This window comes from Carcharodon carcharias, chromosome 15 (genome assembly GCF_017639515.1).
Source record: "Carcharodon carcharias isolate sCarCar2 chromosome 15, sCarCar2.pri, whole genome shotgun sequence".
NCBI classification, from domain to species: domain Eukaryota; kingdom Metazoa; phylum Chordata; class Chondrichthyes; order Lamniformes; family Lamnidae; genus Carcharodon; species Carcharodon carcharias.
Genome location: NC_054481.1, coordinates 127,570,110 through 127,588,253, shown reverse-complemented (window position 1 = coordinate 127,588,253; position 18,144 = coordinate 127,570,110). Strand labels below are relative to the sequence as shown.

The following is an 18,144-nucleotide window of genomic DNA, read 5'->3' as shown; positions in this document are numbered from 1 at the left end:
TTGCGCAAAGCAGAGTGAAACAAAAAATCAGCGCGTGCTCCTGCTTAAGGTCACAATTCAGAATCCCCTATTCTTTGTATATTAGGCAAGGAAGCAGCTGGATCAGGTGTCCTTCACTTGTTCTCCATCAGTTAAACTAACAAGCTTGCCACATGTGTGTTCCAGCACAAGCCTGCGCCTTCAAAAAGTGAAAGGAGAAAACATTAGGAAAAATAACCAGAATATTGGGACCAGGAATCCTTTTTGGTTTAGGTGATAAGGTTTATAAAGCGCTCCATATCACAATTTTCTTCTCTCTGAAAATAACAAGCCTATAAACCTATACTCATGTTATTTGGGAGGAGGGTACACAGGAACAAATTATAGTATCTTCCATGAATCAAAGTCTAGGGAATCTAATCACACAAAACCATTCTACATTTAACAGATAGAAAAGTTATTGCAATTTGTGAGGATCTTGTACACAAATAGAGCAGAACACTTACTCTGGGTAACGTGGGTCAACCAGACGAAAAATCAATTGAATTAATGTACCATAAAACTGGAGACATCTCCTTAACAGATTCTCATCTAACAAACCAGCATCAGCACAGGCCTTGCTCCGCACTAATTTCTGTATGTAAAGTACAAAGAACACATCAATACGTATTTTACAAACACAAAATCATCCTCAATTAAGATGCCTTTTACACAAAAAAACAAAGACCAGGCAACGTTTTAACATTAAGTCAGCACATATCATCTTATACACTATATTTGCAGCTATATGACCTATTGCTACCAAATTGTTATTGACATGCAACTAACAACTAATTAATATAGCACAGTACTTAAAGAATTCACTAGTTGGAACAGCGTGGACGAGCCACATAATCCTGATGATCCAAAAAAACGGAAACCAACATAAATATCTCTCAGGAGTACTCATTCAATAAGAGTCAAAACAATCTGGGTTTTGAATTTGGCACCCTAACTGCATGCATTTAATATTCTGGTATCAAACACAATCTCAGCTCAAATTTCAGTGCAGTACCGAGGCAGTGCTGCATTGCCGGATCTGCTAGCTTTTGGACAAGACGTTAAAATGAAGTCCCACATTCCTCTTAGCTGGGTATAAAAGATTTCAGGACACCAGTCAAAGAAAAGAGCAGGGCGAGCCTCCAAGTATGTTAGCAAACATTTGTCTGTTCATTAACGTTAGCTTAAAGTCAGTTTATCTGGTCATCTATCACATTGCTGTTTGTAGGACCTGTCTGTGCCCAACATGGCTGTTGAATTTATCTTACATTACAATAGTGAGTATATTTCAAATGTACTGTTTTTCTGTGAAGCGTCTTGGGAGTCCCAAGGTTGTGGACGATCCAATATAAACTGCAAGTTTTTTCTTTTTTGGAGATAATCAGTAGTACTTTGATATTTAAATATAGTTACTGCTGAGAAATAAAAAAGAGACTTGTCAAAGCTTTTTACCTGGCACTCATCAGGACATGACATAAGAATACCAATAAGGGGAAAACAACAATTTATACTGTATGACAAGAGTGGTGATTGGTCCACTTGCCAACCAATCAGCACTCTCTTTTCATATAGTATTCATTGTTGTTTTTCCCTTATATTGGTATTCTTGCTAAGTGCCCTGACCAGTATCTTTTTTCAGGAATACTCAATCAAGTTCTGTACTACGAAATGACTAAATATAATTACAGTAACTGAAGATTTCAAGCTCATGAATACAGGCCAATAATCGTTCAAAAATTGCTTTTGCACTAAAGAGGATTGGCTTATCCAATGTTTTAATTAAGCAACATGACTAGCAGTAAAATGGGAACCCAGTATTAAAACACTGAACTGCCAAATAATGAGTTCAGCAACTTTGAATTTAGAAGGGTATATTGTATTTTTGAAAGCAAAACCAAGGCAAAACTCCAGTATTTATTGATTTCAGGTAATCATTCCAGGTTCCCCCTCACACACACACCACCTCCCACTAAAAAAGAGAAAAGCTTTAAGCATGTCGCATTTATACAGTCAAAATGCTTGTTTAATAAGTGGGTATCCATTTACTGAATCAGGAAGCAGAAGACATTGTGAATCACAACTGTTTTATTGTTAAACTATACAAATACCAATTTCCACTCTTCCCTTCTGGATCCTTTCTCTGTCCAGAAGCAAAAGCCCACTTACTAGGGAAAACCTAGCTCTGAAGTACAGGCTTCAATGAGCATCACCTGCTCTCAATTCACTCTGAAGCTTATCCTGGTTTACCCTTAAAGCATTTCTAATATTTTCAATGCTGATTTCAACTTTTCATTAATGTACTATGTACATTGATGCTTACAGAGTCTTTCTACGCAGACATTAAAGAACCTTGCAAATCAATTTTAATGCCCCAACCCCAGGTTTATTTCTAACATCCAAGAGTGGGCGAAAATCAGAATCAAAAAGTTAGAGCCCAAGAAAACATCATAAATGTGTGCTGCATTTTACAGTACAGCATTGCTATTTAGCACTACATAGCTCAACACTATACCATACTGTTACGCCAAATGACAACCAATAATTACTTTCACAAGACACCACGTTTAAGGATTTCTTCAATGGAAGTTCCAAAAGGTATAAGGCGTTTTAAAGTCAAAGCACTGACAAGCTATTTTAGCTGCAAAAAATATAGTATCTATGAATGGACTGAGCACCACAAAATGTCAACCACCAACATGAAATGTTTCAAATACCACACCATTTTTAAAAAGTTTGAATGAAATATGTGTTCTTAATGCTAAATTCAATTTAACAGTAAATGCTATCGATAGTACATGCTTTCAACAGTAAATTTTATGCAGTTTTTCACAGGTGTAAATCGGTATCAATACCCTTCAAAGTGCCTCTTGACATTGTGGATGTATTGAACCCACATCTCAGGAGCTGATTGTTGGAAATGAAATGGAGGAAATTCATGGTTTGGGGAGGGGAGGGGGCGTAGGGTCATGGTTTCAAGGCAGCAGGAGGTTAGTTTTTAACCAAGTCATCACCAAAATACTCAAGGAATCTATTTCTGGAAATTAGTAAAAGTTGATTTTTTAAAAATAAAGTCCTTATTTATTATGATGTCATATCACCTGTGCTCTGCTCAAAGGCAGGTAGGTCCTTGGCTCATGGCTGCTGATGCTTCATGCTGAGCCGTTTACTTGGCAGGTTTTGTCAGTGGTGGTTTGCCATTGCCTTCTACTCTCAGGGGCAGGGTGAGCAGACAAATCCCAAGTCTACTGCAGCCGGATTGGGAATCAAACCTGCGCTGTTGGCGTTACTCAGAACCACACACTAGCCATCCAGCCAACTAAACTAATTGGCCCCTATTATTATGAGGATGCAAGAGCAAAAGGTAGATGGATGGAGCCTCTCTGTCATCTTCTTCAGTGGAATCTAAAGAGGCTAAATAACAGCACCATTGGTGATAAATCTGCATCATTACCTGAAATTTATTATTTTTTTTAAACACACCTTCAATTGAGTTTTGCATCGTTTCAACATCTCCCTGTGTCTGTTTGCCAATGGGGAATCCTTCCACTGACTTTCACTATTTTTCAGCTCCTCAACAGTTCTATAAAGGAAAAAAAGTCACTATACAATTTAGTAGACTGAAGTGAAGGAAAGCTCATTAAAACATTGTAGATCAGAATATGGATCAGCAATTACATTTACAAACACATTAGCAGAGTGTTGTATCACATTTATGGTTCCAGGTTGCCTGCTGTGATCTCAGTATATGGGAACTGCACTATATGATGCATTTGTGCTATTCTCTCTTAAATTACATAGATGTATTTAAGTTTTCAAGAGCAGGCTTCTCTATAAAGCTGTTTGGGAGGCCCATGAAAGGCACTGCATAACGTATGTCTAAATGTACAAGCCCTCTCATACCTGTTGAGATCTCGAATAGCTCGTAGTCTTCTTATATACCGACGGCAACTTGGCAGGATAGCAAGATGGTGTGCATGTAACGTCAGGAAAAAGCATTCCGTGGGGAACTTTGGCTCAGCAAACTTGGACTGATCATCTATTTAGGTGAGAAACAAAAATATACACATTTTCTAAAAAAAAATGAAATCGTTTAGCTAAATTAAGGAGGAACACGCTTCTGCAGTCAGGTTAAAACGCATGCCTTACTAAGGCTGACAGATGCAGAGAAAAAGATGCACACAGTTCTGATAAATCTTTCTATAATACTTTATATGTACTTACTGAGCTCAGAAAGCCAGCTTTTAATGTCTTCCATTGAGGCTTTCACACGCGTCTCATCTGTGGGTATGTTGATACGACACTTGGGGTGGAAAATGTACATTGGGTCAACCGTTTCTAGCTTGATCTTTGTGCTCAGTTGCTGCAGCACCCACAGAAAATTCAACATGAATCCATCTGTTGACACCAGTCGGTCATCTGTCTATTAAAAATGAATTTTGACATTTTAAAATTGCTCTACATATTGTTGAGTTTTGAATTCCAGTTGTAGTTATGAAATGAGGCACTGTTCTTTGGCAAAATACTCCATTTTAACATTTTTAAAAATTCGTTCTTGTGATATGAGCATCGCTGGCAAGGCCAGCACATATTGTCCATCCCCAATTACCCTCGAGAAAACAATTTTAAAAAACTGCTTTAAATACTATACTTCAATTTCCTAAAAATCTGACATTCTATTTGAGATGCAAACCACAATATAAAATTGTACCCCAACTAGCTGAGAGCCAACTACAAAAATCTGGAGCTGTAGACTCTCCTGCTGCAACTTCAAAAGAAGGTCTATGGAAATCCCAGGGAAACAACAATAGCCAGTCAAATCTTGAGCATCTAAGGATCGACAGGATCACAGCAATGACATGCATTTACCACTAAGAGCTTTCAGATCATCACGGCAAAGAAGCAATGAGATAACCTGATAAGTATCATGTCCATTTATCCTACACTTACTTGCATCTGTGCTTTCTTCAGGTTGCGGTTTACCACTGCTGCCATGTAATTTAAAGCAGATTCTCTGGTCTCACCATTAAGTAAAATATTGTGCAAAACTTTGAAGAGATCAGTCTGTAAAAAAAAAAACAGGGGATCACAAGCTGGAAGGTTGACACGCAATCCACTCTCAGTGAACCTCAGTGGTTAAACAAAAAAAAAATGCACATACAAATGGCTGACTTGTCATTAGTTTGAAATTACATTAACAGAAAACCTGGATTCAAAGCTGCAGGTGTATATAGACTGTATGCACCAAATGCTAGCTCAAGAAGTACGTATGAAAGCACCCTTCTCTTGCACCCAGCAACAGCACCTGACAGATTGGAAGATATTGAATTATGGATTTCAAACTGCAATTTTGGACAATCCTGACGCTATTAATTTTAATGAGCCAGAATCAAGATTCCACAAGCCCACTCCTTTCTCTCCCAGTACATCGTTTAGAAGGTTTGCCAACTAAATAAACGTTATTAGACTGGGCATTCCAAAAGTTATTCGAAATAAAAACAAAAAATTCTGCAAACACTCAGTGTGCTATATTGTCAAGATCTTAGCATTTTGTTACATTGCCCTCTTTGCTGCCCTCTCTGTTAGGGAGGTGTAAATAAACTTAGTTCAATAATGGCTGCCTGCAGTTCAGCAAGTGTTGATCTTTTTCAGTAAGCAATACACATCATCAGGGGGTCAGGCACCATCTATGGAGAGATTAAACAGAAGCCACATCTGCTCTCTCAGGTGAGCGTAAAAGATCCCATGGCACTACTTTGAAGAAGAGCAGGGGAGCTATCCCCAGTATCCTGACCAAGATTTATCCCTCAACATCACAAGGTAGATTAACTACTCATTATCACATTGCTGTTTGTGGGAGTTTGTTGTACGCAAGGTAGCTGCCACTGCAGTGCAATAGTGACTGCACTTACACAAATACTTCATCAGCTATAAAGTACTTTGGGGCATCCAGTGGCCATGAAAGTTGCTATGTAAACACAAGTCTTTTTTTATTTTGCACACTTGAACAATTTCACTTAGAACCTATGTGAGGAGTAAATACACATCTCACTATGACTTCCTTGCTATTTTGTGGTCAAACTGATGCTTAAATCCATGTTCTTATGACCACAAAACTTGATGCAATATTAATTATTGATGCAATTTAAAAGACATGGTGACATCTTGTGGCAGCACAAGAAAACAACATGGGAAGATAAAATACCTGGGCAAAAATATGTTTTGAAGAGTAAATCATGAATCTTTTGCAATGATTAGAGTTTCAATCGATGACTTACCCTGGCTGATTCCAGATGGTGTTGCAAGGACTGACTGACAACTCTAGTATTTTCAAGTGTGAGTGTAGGTCCAGAGAAATATTTCTCAACAACTCTGGTCTAAAGCAAAACACGTGATTAATGTCAAACCAAACAGTCAATCTAGACTGAGAAGTACACTATTAAAAGGAAAAAAAGCTGAGCAAGTATCTTTTTCAAGATTATGTCCTGTGCTTTAAGAAATAATATTGCAAAATTAATTCAGTTGGTCAGCTATTGAACTGTACATCCATTATACACCTTTACTTTTATGAAAGCCTGTGAAACAATTAAAAAGGAACATTTTGCAAGGCTCTCAGTCAAGGAAAATGATGATACCATCATTATTTGTGTTATTTCACCATAGTTTAGACTAAAAATAACATTTTGGGAAAGGGGGTGAATGGGATTTGAACCTACGAAGATTAAAAATAGACAATTTATGTTTTTGTTAAAGTTTCAGCTTCAACTTCATGAGAGACTGCCCTTCCCTGCTCACTCCGCATTCCCCAAAAGGTAAAAGGTAGCTTCCTGCAACTTGGGCTGCACTGTATTGAGATAACAGGACAGCCAGTTCATCATTAAGAATAAAAATGTCACCAGCACTTCAATGTTTCCTAGCAGGGCACACTGCAATTATGCACTGCTTGGTGCTGTGCCCCTCACAATTCATTTGTATTTGCAACTTTGCTGACCAATGCCCTGGTCTGTCTAAAATCGTCATAAGACTTGCACTATATCTGAAAAGTTTTTTTTAAGTACAGGCTTGGTGAAGTGTTGGCGAGGCGGGAGGTGATAAAACATTCAATTATATAAATATTCATTTCATGAATTACAAAGGAATGTTACACCACTAAGTGAGCAAAATTAACAGACAATTTAAACTAAGAGGATAAATCATTTTAGTGATGTAAATTGGACACAATGGAATTTATTTTTATAAATCAGTTCCACGTGTAGTTTTTCAGACAGATACAAGACAGAAGCTATTACATCTGTTACTCTTCAATTCCAGCAGACAGCAGTTTCGTCCCACTGCATCTATTACTACGGTCACGTTGGTTCTTCTGAATTACTTTAGATACACAAATGGGTAATTAAATATTCAACTGTACTTACATCATCCTCTGCAAACACAGACAGACTGAAGAAAGAGCCAAGGACTGAAAGTCTTTGCAACTCTCTGCCTGTGCCTTGACTTAAAGGGTCAGGCAAAAACAAAGGAAGTGAGATCACCTGGGGAGGCAAGGGAATGTACAGTTAAACAATGGATTCATTCTTTAAACAATCACCATCAGTAAATGAGGTTCCATCCCACCATACACCCAATGTCCCCACCTCAATTCCCACTGATTTGTTCTCATTTCTGTCTCTCCTGAAAGCATTCCTACCATCATAAGGTCAGAGGTGAGGATGTTCGCTGATGATTGCACAATGTTGGGCACCATTCGTGACTCCTCAGATACTGAAGCAGTCCATGTCCAAATGCAGCAAGACCTGGACAATATCCAGGCTTGGGCTGACAAGTGGCAAGTAATATTCACACCACACAAGTGTCAGGTAATGACCATCTCCAACAAGAGAGAATCTAACCATCACCCCTTGACATTCAATGGCATTAGCATCACTGAATCCCCCACTATCAACATTCTGGGGGTTATCATTGACCAGAAACTGAGCTGGACCAGCCATATAAATACTGTGGCTACAAAAGCAGGTCAGAGGCTAGGAATCCTGCGATGAGTAACTCATCTCCTGATTCCCCAAAGCCTGTCCACCACCTACAAGGCACAAGTCAGGAATGTGATGGAATATTCCTCACTTTCCTGGATGAGTAGAGCTCCCACAACACTCAAGAAGCTAACACCGTCCAGGACAAAGCAGCTCACTTGATTGGCACCACATCTATAAACATTCACTCCCTCCACCACCGATGCACAGTAGCAGCAGTGCATGCTATCTACAAGATGCACTGCAGGAATTCACCAAGGCTCCTTCGACAGCACCTTCCAAACCCACGACCGCTGCCATGTAGAAGGACAAGGGCAGCAGACACATGGGAACACCACCACCTGGAAGTTCCCCTCCAAGTCACACCATCCTGACTTGGAAATATATCACCGTTCCTTCACTGTCGCTGGGTCAAAATCCTGGATCTCCCTCCCTAACAGCATTGTGGATGTACCTACACCACATGGACTGCAGCAGTTCAAGGCGGCAACTCACCACCACCTTCTCAAGGGCAACAAAGGATGGGCAATAAATGCTGACCCAGCCTGTGAAGCCCACTACCCGTAAACAAATGATAAAAAAAATTCTTGCTACTATATAGCTGTACAGGGACTGATTGCCCGCAGTACCTTGCATGGGATATTGCAGCCAAGTCTGACCCTACAGCATTTGAAATCCACACTCACCAGCTTCCAGTGGAGTTGCTAGATAACCATCAGATTGAGAGCCTTGTCTGAATGTTCCCACTCTAATTCAGGAGTGTGAAGTAGCATCCAAAACACTGCCCTAACTAAAACCAACTAATTCAACTAAGATCAAGGATTGCACAGCAAGAGTTTACTAGTCTGAGTCAGCTACTTGTTGTATAATCTCCTCAAGCCACCATGACACCCAGTAAATAGGGTTAAAGTTTAATGCTTAGAATGAAGAATAATTTTACAATGTATATATTTATATATAAAACTACATAGATAGCCTTTATACAGTTTTATTACTCTTCCCCCACTTGTTGTACGGCTGGTCATCATAAACTATTACAGAGGATAGAATATTAATCTGTGCTTTCTATGTGAAGTTATTTTAATTGTTGTATCTTAAAAAGAGTATTTAATGTAATAAACGTAGAGCAGTGTCAATACAAAAAGAAATGAGCCTTACCAAAGTGCACATTGGATGCGTCTTCCCAAACTTAATTTCACACAATTCTTGTAATGCCTGAAATAAAATAAATGCTTTATTCAGTTTAATTGGCTAATAGATTATAGAACTAAAAGGAACCAAACAAGCTCTGCAACACTGACTAAATTTAATTTGGTTTTGATAACTAAATATTTACCTAACTATATTACTAACTACTGTTGTGCATAAGGATTGTCCTGAAGTTAAATAATCCTGGTGATCCATTGAATTTATGGTTAAGACAGTTTTATTTCAATATAGAGTAACATTCTAATAAAACGCATGTTATGCAATTTTTTTCTGATTTTCAATACTTGATCTGGTTTCACTTTATGAACATAATCAGTACCATCTTTGTACACCCGCTTTCCACCTCACATCCAACACAGCAGAACATATTTTGTTTGTGTTCGGTTCAAGCAGGTTTTAGTTTTTTTTTCCAGTGTGGGGGCATATTTTGAATTCCTCCCTCGAAGGTAATAAAGTACTTATAATGAAAAAGGTCCGTCTAACCCTAATGTCTTCCAACGCACATTTTTCTTCAATTAAGTCCTGGCCCCCAACCGCACTTCTTGGCAATGTGATGAGAAAAAGGTGCACCCCCACAAACCAGGGTTTGAAGCAACTTTCAATCTAAAGTTCTCCCAGTGGAATTATACAGCTAACTCCCAGCTACCACATCTATTCAAATCAAAGCAGCTTCTAAAAGCAAGTGAAAGTGATGGCTTTGGCACAGTATCAACAAGAAAGCAAACATCTCTTTCCAAGATATTTAATAAATGTCACCACGGGTTGGCATCATTTGCAATGGCGAACACTCTGTACATGCACAGAGTATCAGTTCGCTGAATCCATGCCTTGTGGTTGCCTCTCTGGGCAACCTGCATGATACTAGAAATTGGAGAGAATTAAGTTAACTTATGTTCGTTTTCAAGATTTGCACAGGGGAACTTAAACCAAACAATAACCTTTCTTAACATGAATATCCAAAATAATATTACATGAGAGAATGCGGTGCTTAGACAAGAACACTGGTCAATGTAAACAATGCTAAAGGAAATATGGTGTTCATTTGCATCTGGTAATTTTGCACAAATCATAACTCAGAATAACAGTAGTCAAGACAGACCAAGCATAGTGATTTTGCACAACTAAATACAGGAGAGGTTTAATTTGCAACACATGAACTGCACTCAGCACCATCTTGAAAGAATTCACAAAGTGAGCAATGGTCTCCACAAAATAAATTATTCCCATGAACATTTGGTCTAGAACATAGGAAACATTACGTTTCCCCCCTTCTTACCACAAGTGGATACTTGAAGTTATCACCATCCAAAGAGCATTCTTTCACAGCCAACGCTAGACCTTGTATAATTGGAATGAAGATCTGTTGGACAAAAAAAATGAAAATTTCAAACTCAGAACCTCAATTAATATTTCCAAGTACACAACAAAGTCAAATTTCATGGCAAAAGTTCATCTCAGGTTGGTGCAAGTAATATATGGTGTGGAAAATGTATATGAAAGTATGGGACAGAAAGTATCAAAGTGTATATTATTTTCAAGTGTCCATGCTGTAGCTTAGCCAACTGTAGGTAATGGTACTTTGGCTTATCTGTAATGTGTAACATATTCAAAATCTATGTGGCACTCCCAATTTCTTCCAATATTTCTATGTCCATGTTTTCAATAATTGCCTCAATAAACTTAATTGACCTGAAATTGCAAGTTGAGGCTCTAAGGATTAATCACAACAGAACTCAATGCATTGCCAAGCCATCATTTACACCCTTCCCTTCAAATCACCACTACTGTCACCTCCCAATGTCATTTCACAATCATCCTTTAATGTCTTTACTTTCCAGAGTATATGTGTTTACTTATACCTTGAAACTGGCAATCTTTTGTACAGGTCAAAAAAAAATTAAAATCTTATACTAAGAAAGCACAAAACAAGTATACAATGTAGTGAAACACCACTGCAAAATAATGTAAGCTATGGATTTTAAATTATGTAGAATAGAAACATTAACTAAACAACCATTCCAATTTAGTGGGAGGAAAGGATAGAGAAATGCACTCAATTCTTCAAAATTAAAATTTGATTTAAATTTTCTGATGATGCAATTTTCAGCACTAAATTTCCACTTCCACTGGGAAGTGTGTCCTGCAGTCAGCATCGCAATGAAGCAGTCTGGGAAGAGTGTCCTGCAGTCAGCATCGCAATGAAGCAGTCTGGGAAGAGTGTCCTGCAGTCAGTTCTTGTTGAAAATAACAAGAGTGAAATCATAAGACAGTGTGGGAGAGCGGAGGAGAGATCAGAACCAGCGCAAGTGCAGGGAAGCTTCAAAAAGTGATGTCAGCACAAAGCTGAGAGCTGATTGGTCAGTAGTCGGGAAGTGTTTTTCTCCAGTTTAAAATAGATTGAACAAAGGTAAGGGTTCTAGTTTTTATTTAAAGCACATAAATAATTTAACATTTTCTTTTACTGTATTTAACTTAAAGGGATTTTTTTCAATTAGAGGCATGGCAGGGCAGCTCAGTCCTGTGTAATGTACCATTGCAATATGTGAGAAGTCCTGGACGGTCCATGAGCTTTGTCCGAGCACGTGTGTGGGAAGTGCCACCAGCTGCAGCTACTTCAGCCCCGAGTTTCAGAGCTTGAGCGACAGCTGAAGGCACTGAGTTGCATCCGCGAGGCTGAGAGTTTTGTGGATAGTACGTTTTTAGACGTGGTCGCCCCACAGCTTACGGAAGTGCAGACAAAGAGGGAATAGGTGACCATTAGTCAGAAGAAAGGTGTCAGGCAGGTAGTCAGGAAATCCCCAGGGTGCATCTCATTCGAAAACTGTTTTTCTGTATTGGAAAATGGTGAGAGTGACAGTTCCTCTGGGGAGTGCAGCCACGCTCATGGCACTGTGAGTGGCTCAGCTGCACGGGGGGGGGGTGGTGGAGAAGAAAAAGGGAAAAGCAATAACGGTAGGAGGCTCGATAATAAGGGGAACAGACAGGTGTTTCTGCAGCCGTGGATGTGACTCCAGAATGATATGTTGCCTCCCTGGTGCCAGGGTCAAGGATGTCACTGAACGGCTGCAGGGTATTCTAAAGGGGGAGGGCAAACAGAGAGAGATCATAGTACATATTGGTACCAAGGTAGAAAGAGGGATGAGGTCCTGCAAGCAGAATTTAGGGAGCTAGAAAACAGATTAAAAAACAGGACTTCAAAAAAGGCAGTAATCTCCGGATTACTTCCAGTGCCATGCGCTAGTGAGTATAGAAATAGGAGGTTAGTCCAGGTGAATGTATGGCTGGAGAGATAGTGCAGGAGGGAGGGCTTCAGATTTCTGGGACACTGGGGTAGTTTCTGGGGATGGTGGGACGGTTTCTGGGGACGGTGGGACCTGTACAAGATGGACAGGTTGCACCTGAACTGGAATGGGACCAACATCCTTGCGGGGAGGTTTGCTGGTGCTGTTGGGGAGAGTTTAAACTAACTTGGCAGGGGGGGTGGGATCCTGAGATGATGTTCAGCAGGGGGCAATGCACAGCCACAATTAGAAGAGAGAGCAAGTGAGTCTGGAAGGCATAGATATTACAGGCCAGTTAAGGCACAAGAGAGCTTGGCATGGTTGGATGGTATTTATTTTAGTGCAAGGAGTCTGACCAATAAGGCAGATGAGTTGAGGGCACAAATTAACACATGGAAGTATGATGTCATTACTGCCACAGGGACATGGTTGAGAGAGGGGCAGGATTGGCAGCTCAATGTTCCAGGATATAGGGTCTTCAGGCAAGACAGGGAAGGAGGTAAAAGAGGAGGTGGTATTGCAATATTGATCAAGGAATCAATTACAGCAGTAAGGAGGGATGGTATCTTAGAAGGCTCCTCAAATGAAGCCATACGGGTAGAACTTAAAAACAAAAAAGGAGCAATCACATTGCTGGGAGTGTACTATAGGCCCCCAAACAAACAATCAGAGAGAAACAGAAGAGCAGATATGCAAGCAAATTTCAGAGAAGTGTAAAAATAATAAGGTAGTAATAGTGGGGGATTTCAACTTCCCCAACATTAACTGTGTTAGTCATAGTGTGATAGGTTTAAAGGGAGCAGAATTCTTAAAATGCATCCAGGAAAGCTTTTTAAGCCAGTACGTAGAAGGTCCTACAAGAGAGGGGGTGGTCCTGGACTTAATTTTAGGGAATGAAGCCAGGCAAGTGGTAGAGGTATTGGTGGGGGAGCATTTTGCAGATAGTGATCATAATTCTGTTAGATTCAAGGCTGTTATGGAAAAGAACAAGGGTGGGCCAGAAATCAGAGTACTAAATTGGGGGAAGGCCAATTTTAATAAGATCAGATATGATTTGGCCAGAGTGGACTGGGAGCAGCTACTTTTAGGTAATTCTGCATAAGAGCAATGGGACTCATTCAAGAAGGAAATAGGGAGCGTACAGGGCCAACATATTCCAGTAAAGACAAAGGGTGGGACCAACAAATCCAGGGAACCCGGGATGTCGAGGGATATACAGGATTGGATAAAAAGAGAAAAGGGAGGCTTATGGCAGATACCGAAGGCTCAAAACAGCGGAAGCCCTAGAGGAGTATAGAATGTGTAGGGGGAAAAACTTAAAAAGGAAAATAGGAGAGCAAAAAGGGGGCATGAAAAAACATTGGTAGGTAAAATAAAGGAAAATTCAAAGTTATTTTACAAGTACATTAAGAGTAAGAGGATAACTAGGGAAAGAGTAGGGCCCATTAAGGACCATAGTGGTAATTTGTGTGGGGAGCCGGAAGATGTAGATCGGGTTCTAAATGAATACTTTGTGTCGGTATTCACAAGTGAGAGGGACGATGTGGGCATAGAAATCAGGCAGAAGGACCGTGATATAATTAAATAAATTAGCATAGAAAGGAAGGAGGTTCTAAGTGGTCTGGCAGGTTTAAAAGTAGATAAATCTCCAGGCCTGGATGAAATGTATCCCAGTTGAGTGAGGCAAGGGAGGAACTAGCAGGGGCGCTGGCAATAATTTTCAATATCTCTTTGGCCACAGGAGAGGTGCCAGAGGACTGCAGGACAGCCAATGTGGTACCATTATTCAAGAGGGGAAGAAGGGATAAACCAGGGAACTATAGGCCAGTCAGTCTAACCTCAATGGTGGGGAAACTATTGGAAGCAATTCTGAGGGACAGAATAAATCTACACTTGGAGAGGCAGGGATTAATCAAGGACAGTCAGCATGGTTTTCTTAAGGGGTCAGGTCTGATCAATTTGATTGAATTTTTCGAAGAGGTGACCAGGTGTGTAGATGAGGGCAATGCATTTGATGTAGTCGACTTGGACTTCAGCAAGGCTTTTGATAAGGTCCCAGATGATAACGAAGGTAAGAGCCCATGGGACCCTAGGCAATTTGGCAAATTGGATCCAGAATTGGCTGAGTGGCAGGAAGCAGAGGGTGATGGTCGAGGGGTGTTTTTCTGACTGGATGCCTGTGTCCAGTGGGGTTCCACAGGGATCGGTGTTGGATCCCTTGCTGTTTGTGGTATATATAAATGATTTAGACTTGAATGTAGGAGGGTTGATCAGTAAGTTCGCGGATGACATGAAAATTGGTGAGGTGGTAAATAGTGAGGAGGATAGCCTTAGATTAGAGGAGGATATAGATGGGCTGGTCAGATGGGCTGATCAGCAACAAATGGAATTGAATCCGGATAAGTGTGAGGTGATGCGCTTGGGCAGGACAAACAAGGCACTGGAATACACGATGAATGGTAGGACCCTGGGAAGTACCGAGGATCAGAGGGACCTTGGTGTGCAGGTCCCTTAAAGTAGCAGGACAGGTAGATAAGGTGGCACGTGGGATACTTGCCTTTAGTAGCAGAGGCATAGAATATAAGAACAGAGAGGTTACGCTGGAACTGCATAAAACGATGGTTAGGCCACAGCTAGAGTATTGCGTGCAGTTCTGGAATCTGCATTATAGGAAGGATGTGATTGCACTAGAGAGAGTGCAGAGGAGATTTACCAGGATGTTGCCTGGGCTGGAGAGTTTTAGTTATGAGGAGAGATTGGATAGATTAGGGTTATTTTCCCTGGAGCAGATGAGATTGAGGTGGAACATGATTGAGGTGTATAAAATTATGAGGGGCACAGATAGTGTAGACAGGAAGGAACTTTCCCCCTTGGTGAAGAGATCAATAACCAGGAGGCATAGATTTAAGGTAAGGGGCAGGAGGCTTAGAGGGGATATGAGGAAGAAATTTTTCACCCAGAGGGTGGTGGGAATCTGGAACTCACTGCCTGAAAGGGTGGTAGAGGCAGAAACCTTTCATAACATTTAAGAAGTATTTGGATGTGCACTTGCAATGCCATGGTATACAAAGCTATGGGCTTAGTGCTGGAAAATGGGATTAGAATAGTTAGGTACTTGTTAGACCGGTGCAGACTTGATGGGCTGAAGGGCCTTTTTCTGTGCTGTAGACGTCTATGACTCTATGACACTTATGTTGTCTATATTGGAAATAATATAATTCAATCTTTTGGTGAAAAACACAATTTTATCAGAAATGCTTCAATGCTGCATACCTTATATTAAAGAAGAGAGTTTGGAAAACTTTTAGATTGCAAGGGAAACAAATAACCTTGTATTTATGTCGTTTCTTCCATAACCACAAGACAACTGAAAACATGTCACAACCAATGAAATAGTTTTGAAATGCAGACAAGTAGGGTAACCAATTTCTGTACAGCAACATCCCACAACAATAAATGAAATTAATGACCAGTTAATCAGTTTCTGTTATGTTGGTTGGATCAAGGAATGTTGGCCAAGAGACAAGGGAAACTTTCCCCCACCTTTCGAGTACTGGCACAGGATCTTTTGCATCCACTTGAGACAAGTAAAGTCTTGGTTTACAGTCTCATTAAAATGACAGCACTCAATCAGCGTTTAACCTTAAGAAAGATGTACTGGCTTTGGAGGGAGTGCATGCTAGATTTACCGGAATGATACTTGGACTCCATGGGTTAAATTACAAGGAGGGATTACACAAACTAGATTGTTATTCCCTGGAATTTAGAAGGTCATAGGTTGATTTGATTGAAGTTTTCAAGATATTAGCGCAAACTAATGGGATAGATAGCGAGAAACTGTTTCTGCTGGTTGGGGAGTGTAGAACTAGGAGGTATAACTTAAAAATCAGGGCCAGATCTTTCAGGAATGGTAGAAGTTTGGATCTCTTCCACAAATGGAGATTGATGTTGAGTCAATTGTTAATTTTAATCTGAGATGGACACATTTTTGTTAGCCCAAAGCATTGATGGATATGGGACAAGGGCAGGTATATGCAGTCAGGTTACAAATCAGCCATGTTCTCATTGAACAGTGGCAGAACAGGATCAAAGGACTAAATGGCTTACTCCTATTCTATGTTCTAGGTGTGAGCCTAAACTGTGTTCAAGACTCTGCGGATAGGTCTTGAACCTACAGCCTTCTGACTCAGAGGTAGAATTCACACCAGTGAACCAAAGCTAACATTTTTAATAAGGCACGAATGAATGAATCCAGAAATATCTTCACAACTTCTCACCTGTTTGAATACCTCTGTGTCCTGATGAGTCATTCTAACTAGCTCTTGAATGAAGCCATAAGGAAGATTCCGACACAACATATAAGGTACTAGCAATGATTGCTGCAATAAGGACCTGTGCGATATAAATACATTTTTTGTCTCATTAACTTCATTGTAGTAGCCCAATTCCAAGACAACATCCACTTGCTTCACTTAAAACTGAAGTGGTTGCATAGCCATGATGATTATGACAGCCATGGCATTTTTTTGATCAATTAGTCCAGAGATGCTCTCTGGTAACAACAGCTTTTCTGGAATGCTAATGACAGCCCGAAAGACATCAACAGACCGCCTGACATATTGAAGAGGAGTCATACGGACACTAAACATTAACTCTGTCTCTCTTTCCACAGATGCTGCCAGACCTGCTGAGTTTTGCTTGCATTTTCTGTTTTTATTTCAGATTTCCAGCATCTGCAGTTTTTTGTTTTTATCTGGCATGTTGCCCATTCTACAATGTGGGTCATAAAAGCTGTATTAATTTCATAGCCCCTGTAATGTTGCATCTTAATTTCAGGGAAAGATGAATGTTTGCATTATTGCTATTCTTGCATTTTATTTCACCTTCAGAAGAGACCGAGTCTTTAAAATATTACTGCGAGGCCAGCTTATCAGGGACTTTCCAAATCTGCGCATGCAAGAAGGAAATGCATTGCATCAAAAATATCGTTTGTATTTTTTCACAGGATGTGGGCGTTGCTGGCTAGGCCAGCATTTATTGCCCATTCCTAATTGCCCTTGAGAAGGTCCCGGTGAGTCGACTTCTTGAAGTGCTGCAAACCACGTGGTGCAGATACACCCACAGTGCTGTTAGGGAGGGAGTTCCAGGATTTTGACCCAGCAACAGTGGAGGAACGGCGATACAGTTCCAAGTCCAGATGGTGTGTGGCTTGGAGGGGAGCTTGCAGGTGGTGGTGTTCCCATAAATCCGCTGCCATCATCCTTCTAGTTGCTAAAGGTTGCAGGGTTGGGAGGTGCTTTGATAAGAGCCCAGACAAGTTGCTGCAGTGCATCCTGTAGATGGCACACACTGCTAAAACTGTGTCGGTGGTGGACGGAGTGAATGTTTGTTGATGAGGTGTTGATCAAGCGGGCTGCTAAGTCCCGAATGGTGTCGAATTTCTTGAGTGCTGTTAGAGAAGCACTCATCCAGGCAAGTGAAGAGTATTCTATCACACTCCCGACTTGTGCTGTGGCATATTACATACACTCACACAAAGTGAAAGAACCCAGAAAGAACCCAAAAGACATTCTTGGATATTTTCTCCTTGGGCTGTTGCTTTTCCCTTTAGT

General features: G+C 40.4%; 1 protein-coding gene across 2 annotated transcripts in view; it reads right to left on the bottom strand.

Annotated features, from left to right (window-relative positions):
- Nucleotides 1–18,144, bottom strand: part of ube4b (ubiquitination factor E4B, UFD2 homolog (S. cerevisiae)) — a 76,001-nt gene that overhangs the window by 16,124 nt on the left and 41,733 nt on the right. For both annotated transcript variants that reach the window (XM_041206348.1, XM_041206349.1), the window contains 10 exons: nucleotides 16,810–16,924; nucleotides 10,528–10,611; nucleotides 9,201–9,257; nucleotides 7,431–7,547; nucleotides 6,294–6,392; nucleotides 4,966–5,079; nucleotides 4,240–4,438; nucleotides 3,919–4,054; nucleotides 3,499–3,598; nucleotides 486–613 (listed from right to left, as the gene is read on the bottom strand). In XM_041206348.1, coding sequence (XP_041062282.1) covers nucleotides 486–613; nucleotides 3,499–3,598; nucleotides 3,919–4,054; nucleotides 4,240–4,438; nucleotides 4,966–5,079; nucleotides 6,294–6,392; nucleotides 7,431–7,547; nucleotides 9,201–9,257; nucleotides 10,528–10,611; nucleotides 16,810–16,924 — 1,149 coding nt within the window. The remainder of the gene's footprint in view (nucleotides 1–485; nucleotides 614–3,498; nucleotides 3,599–3,918; nucleotides 4,055–4,239; nucleotides 4,439–4,965; nucleotides 5,080–6,293; nucleotides 6,393–7,430; nucleotides 7,548–9,200; nucleotides 9,258–10,527; nucleotides 10,612–16,809; nucleotides 16,925–18,144) is intronic.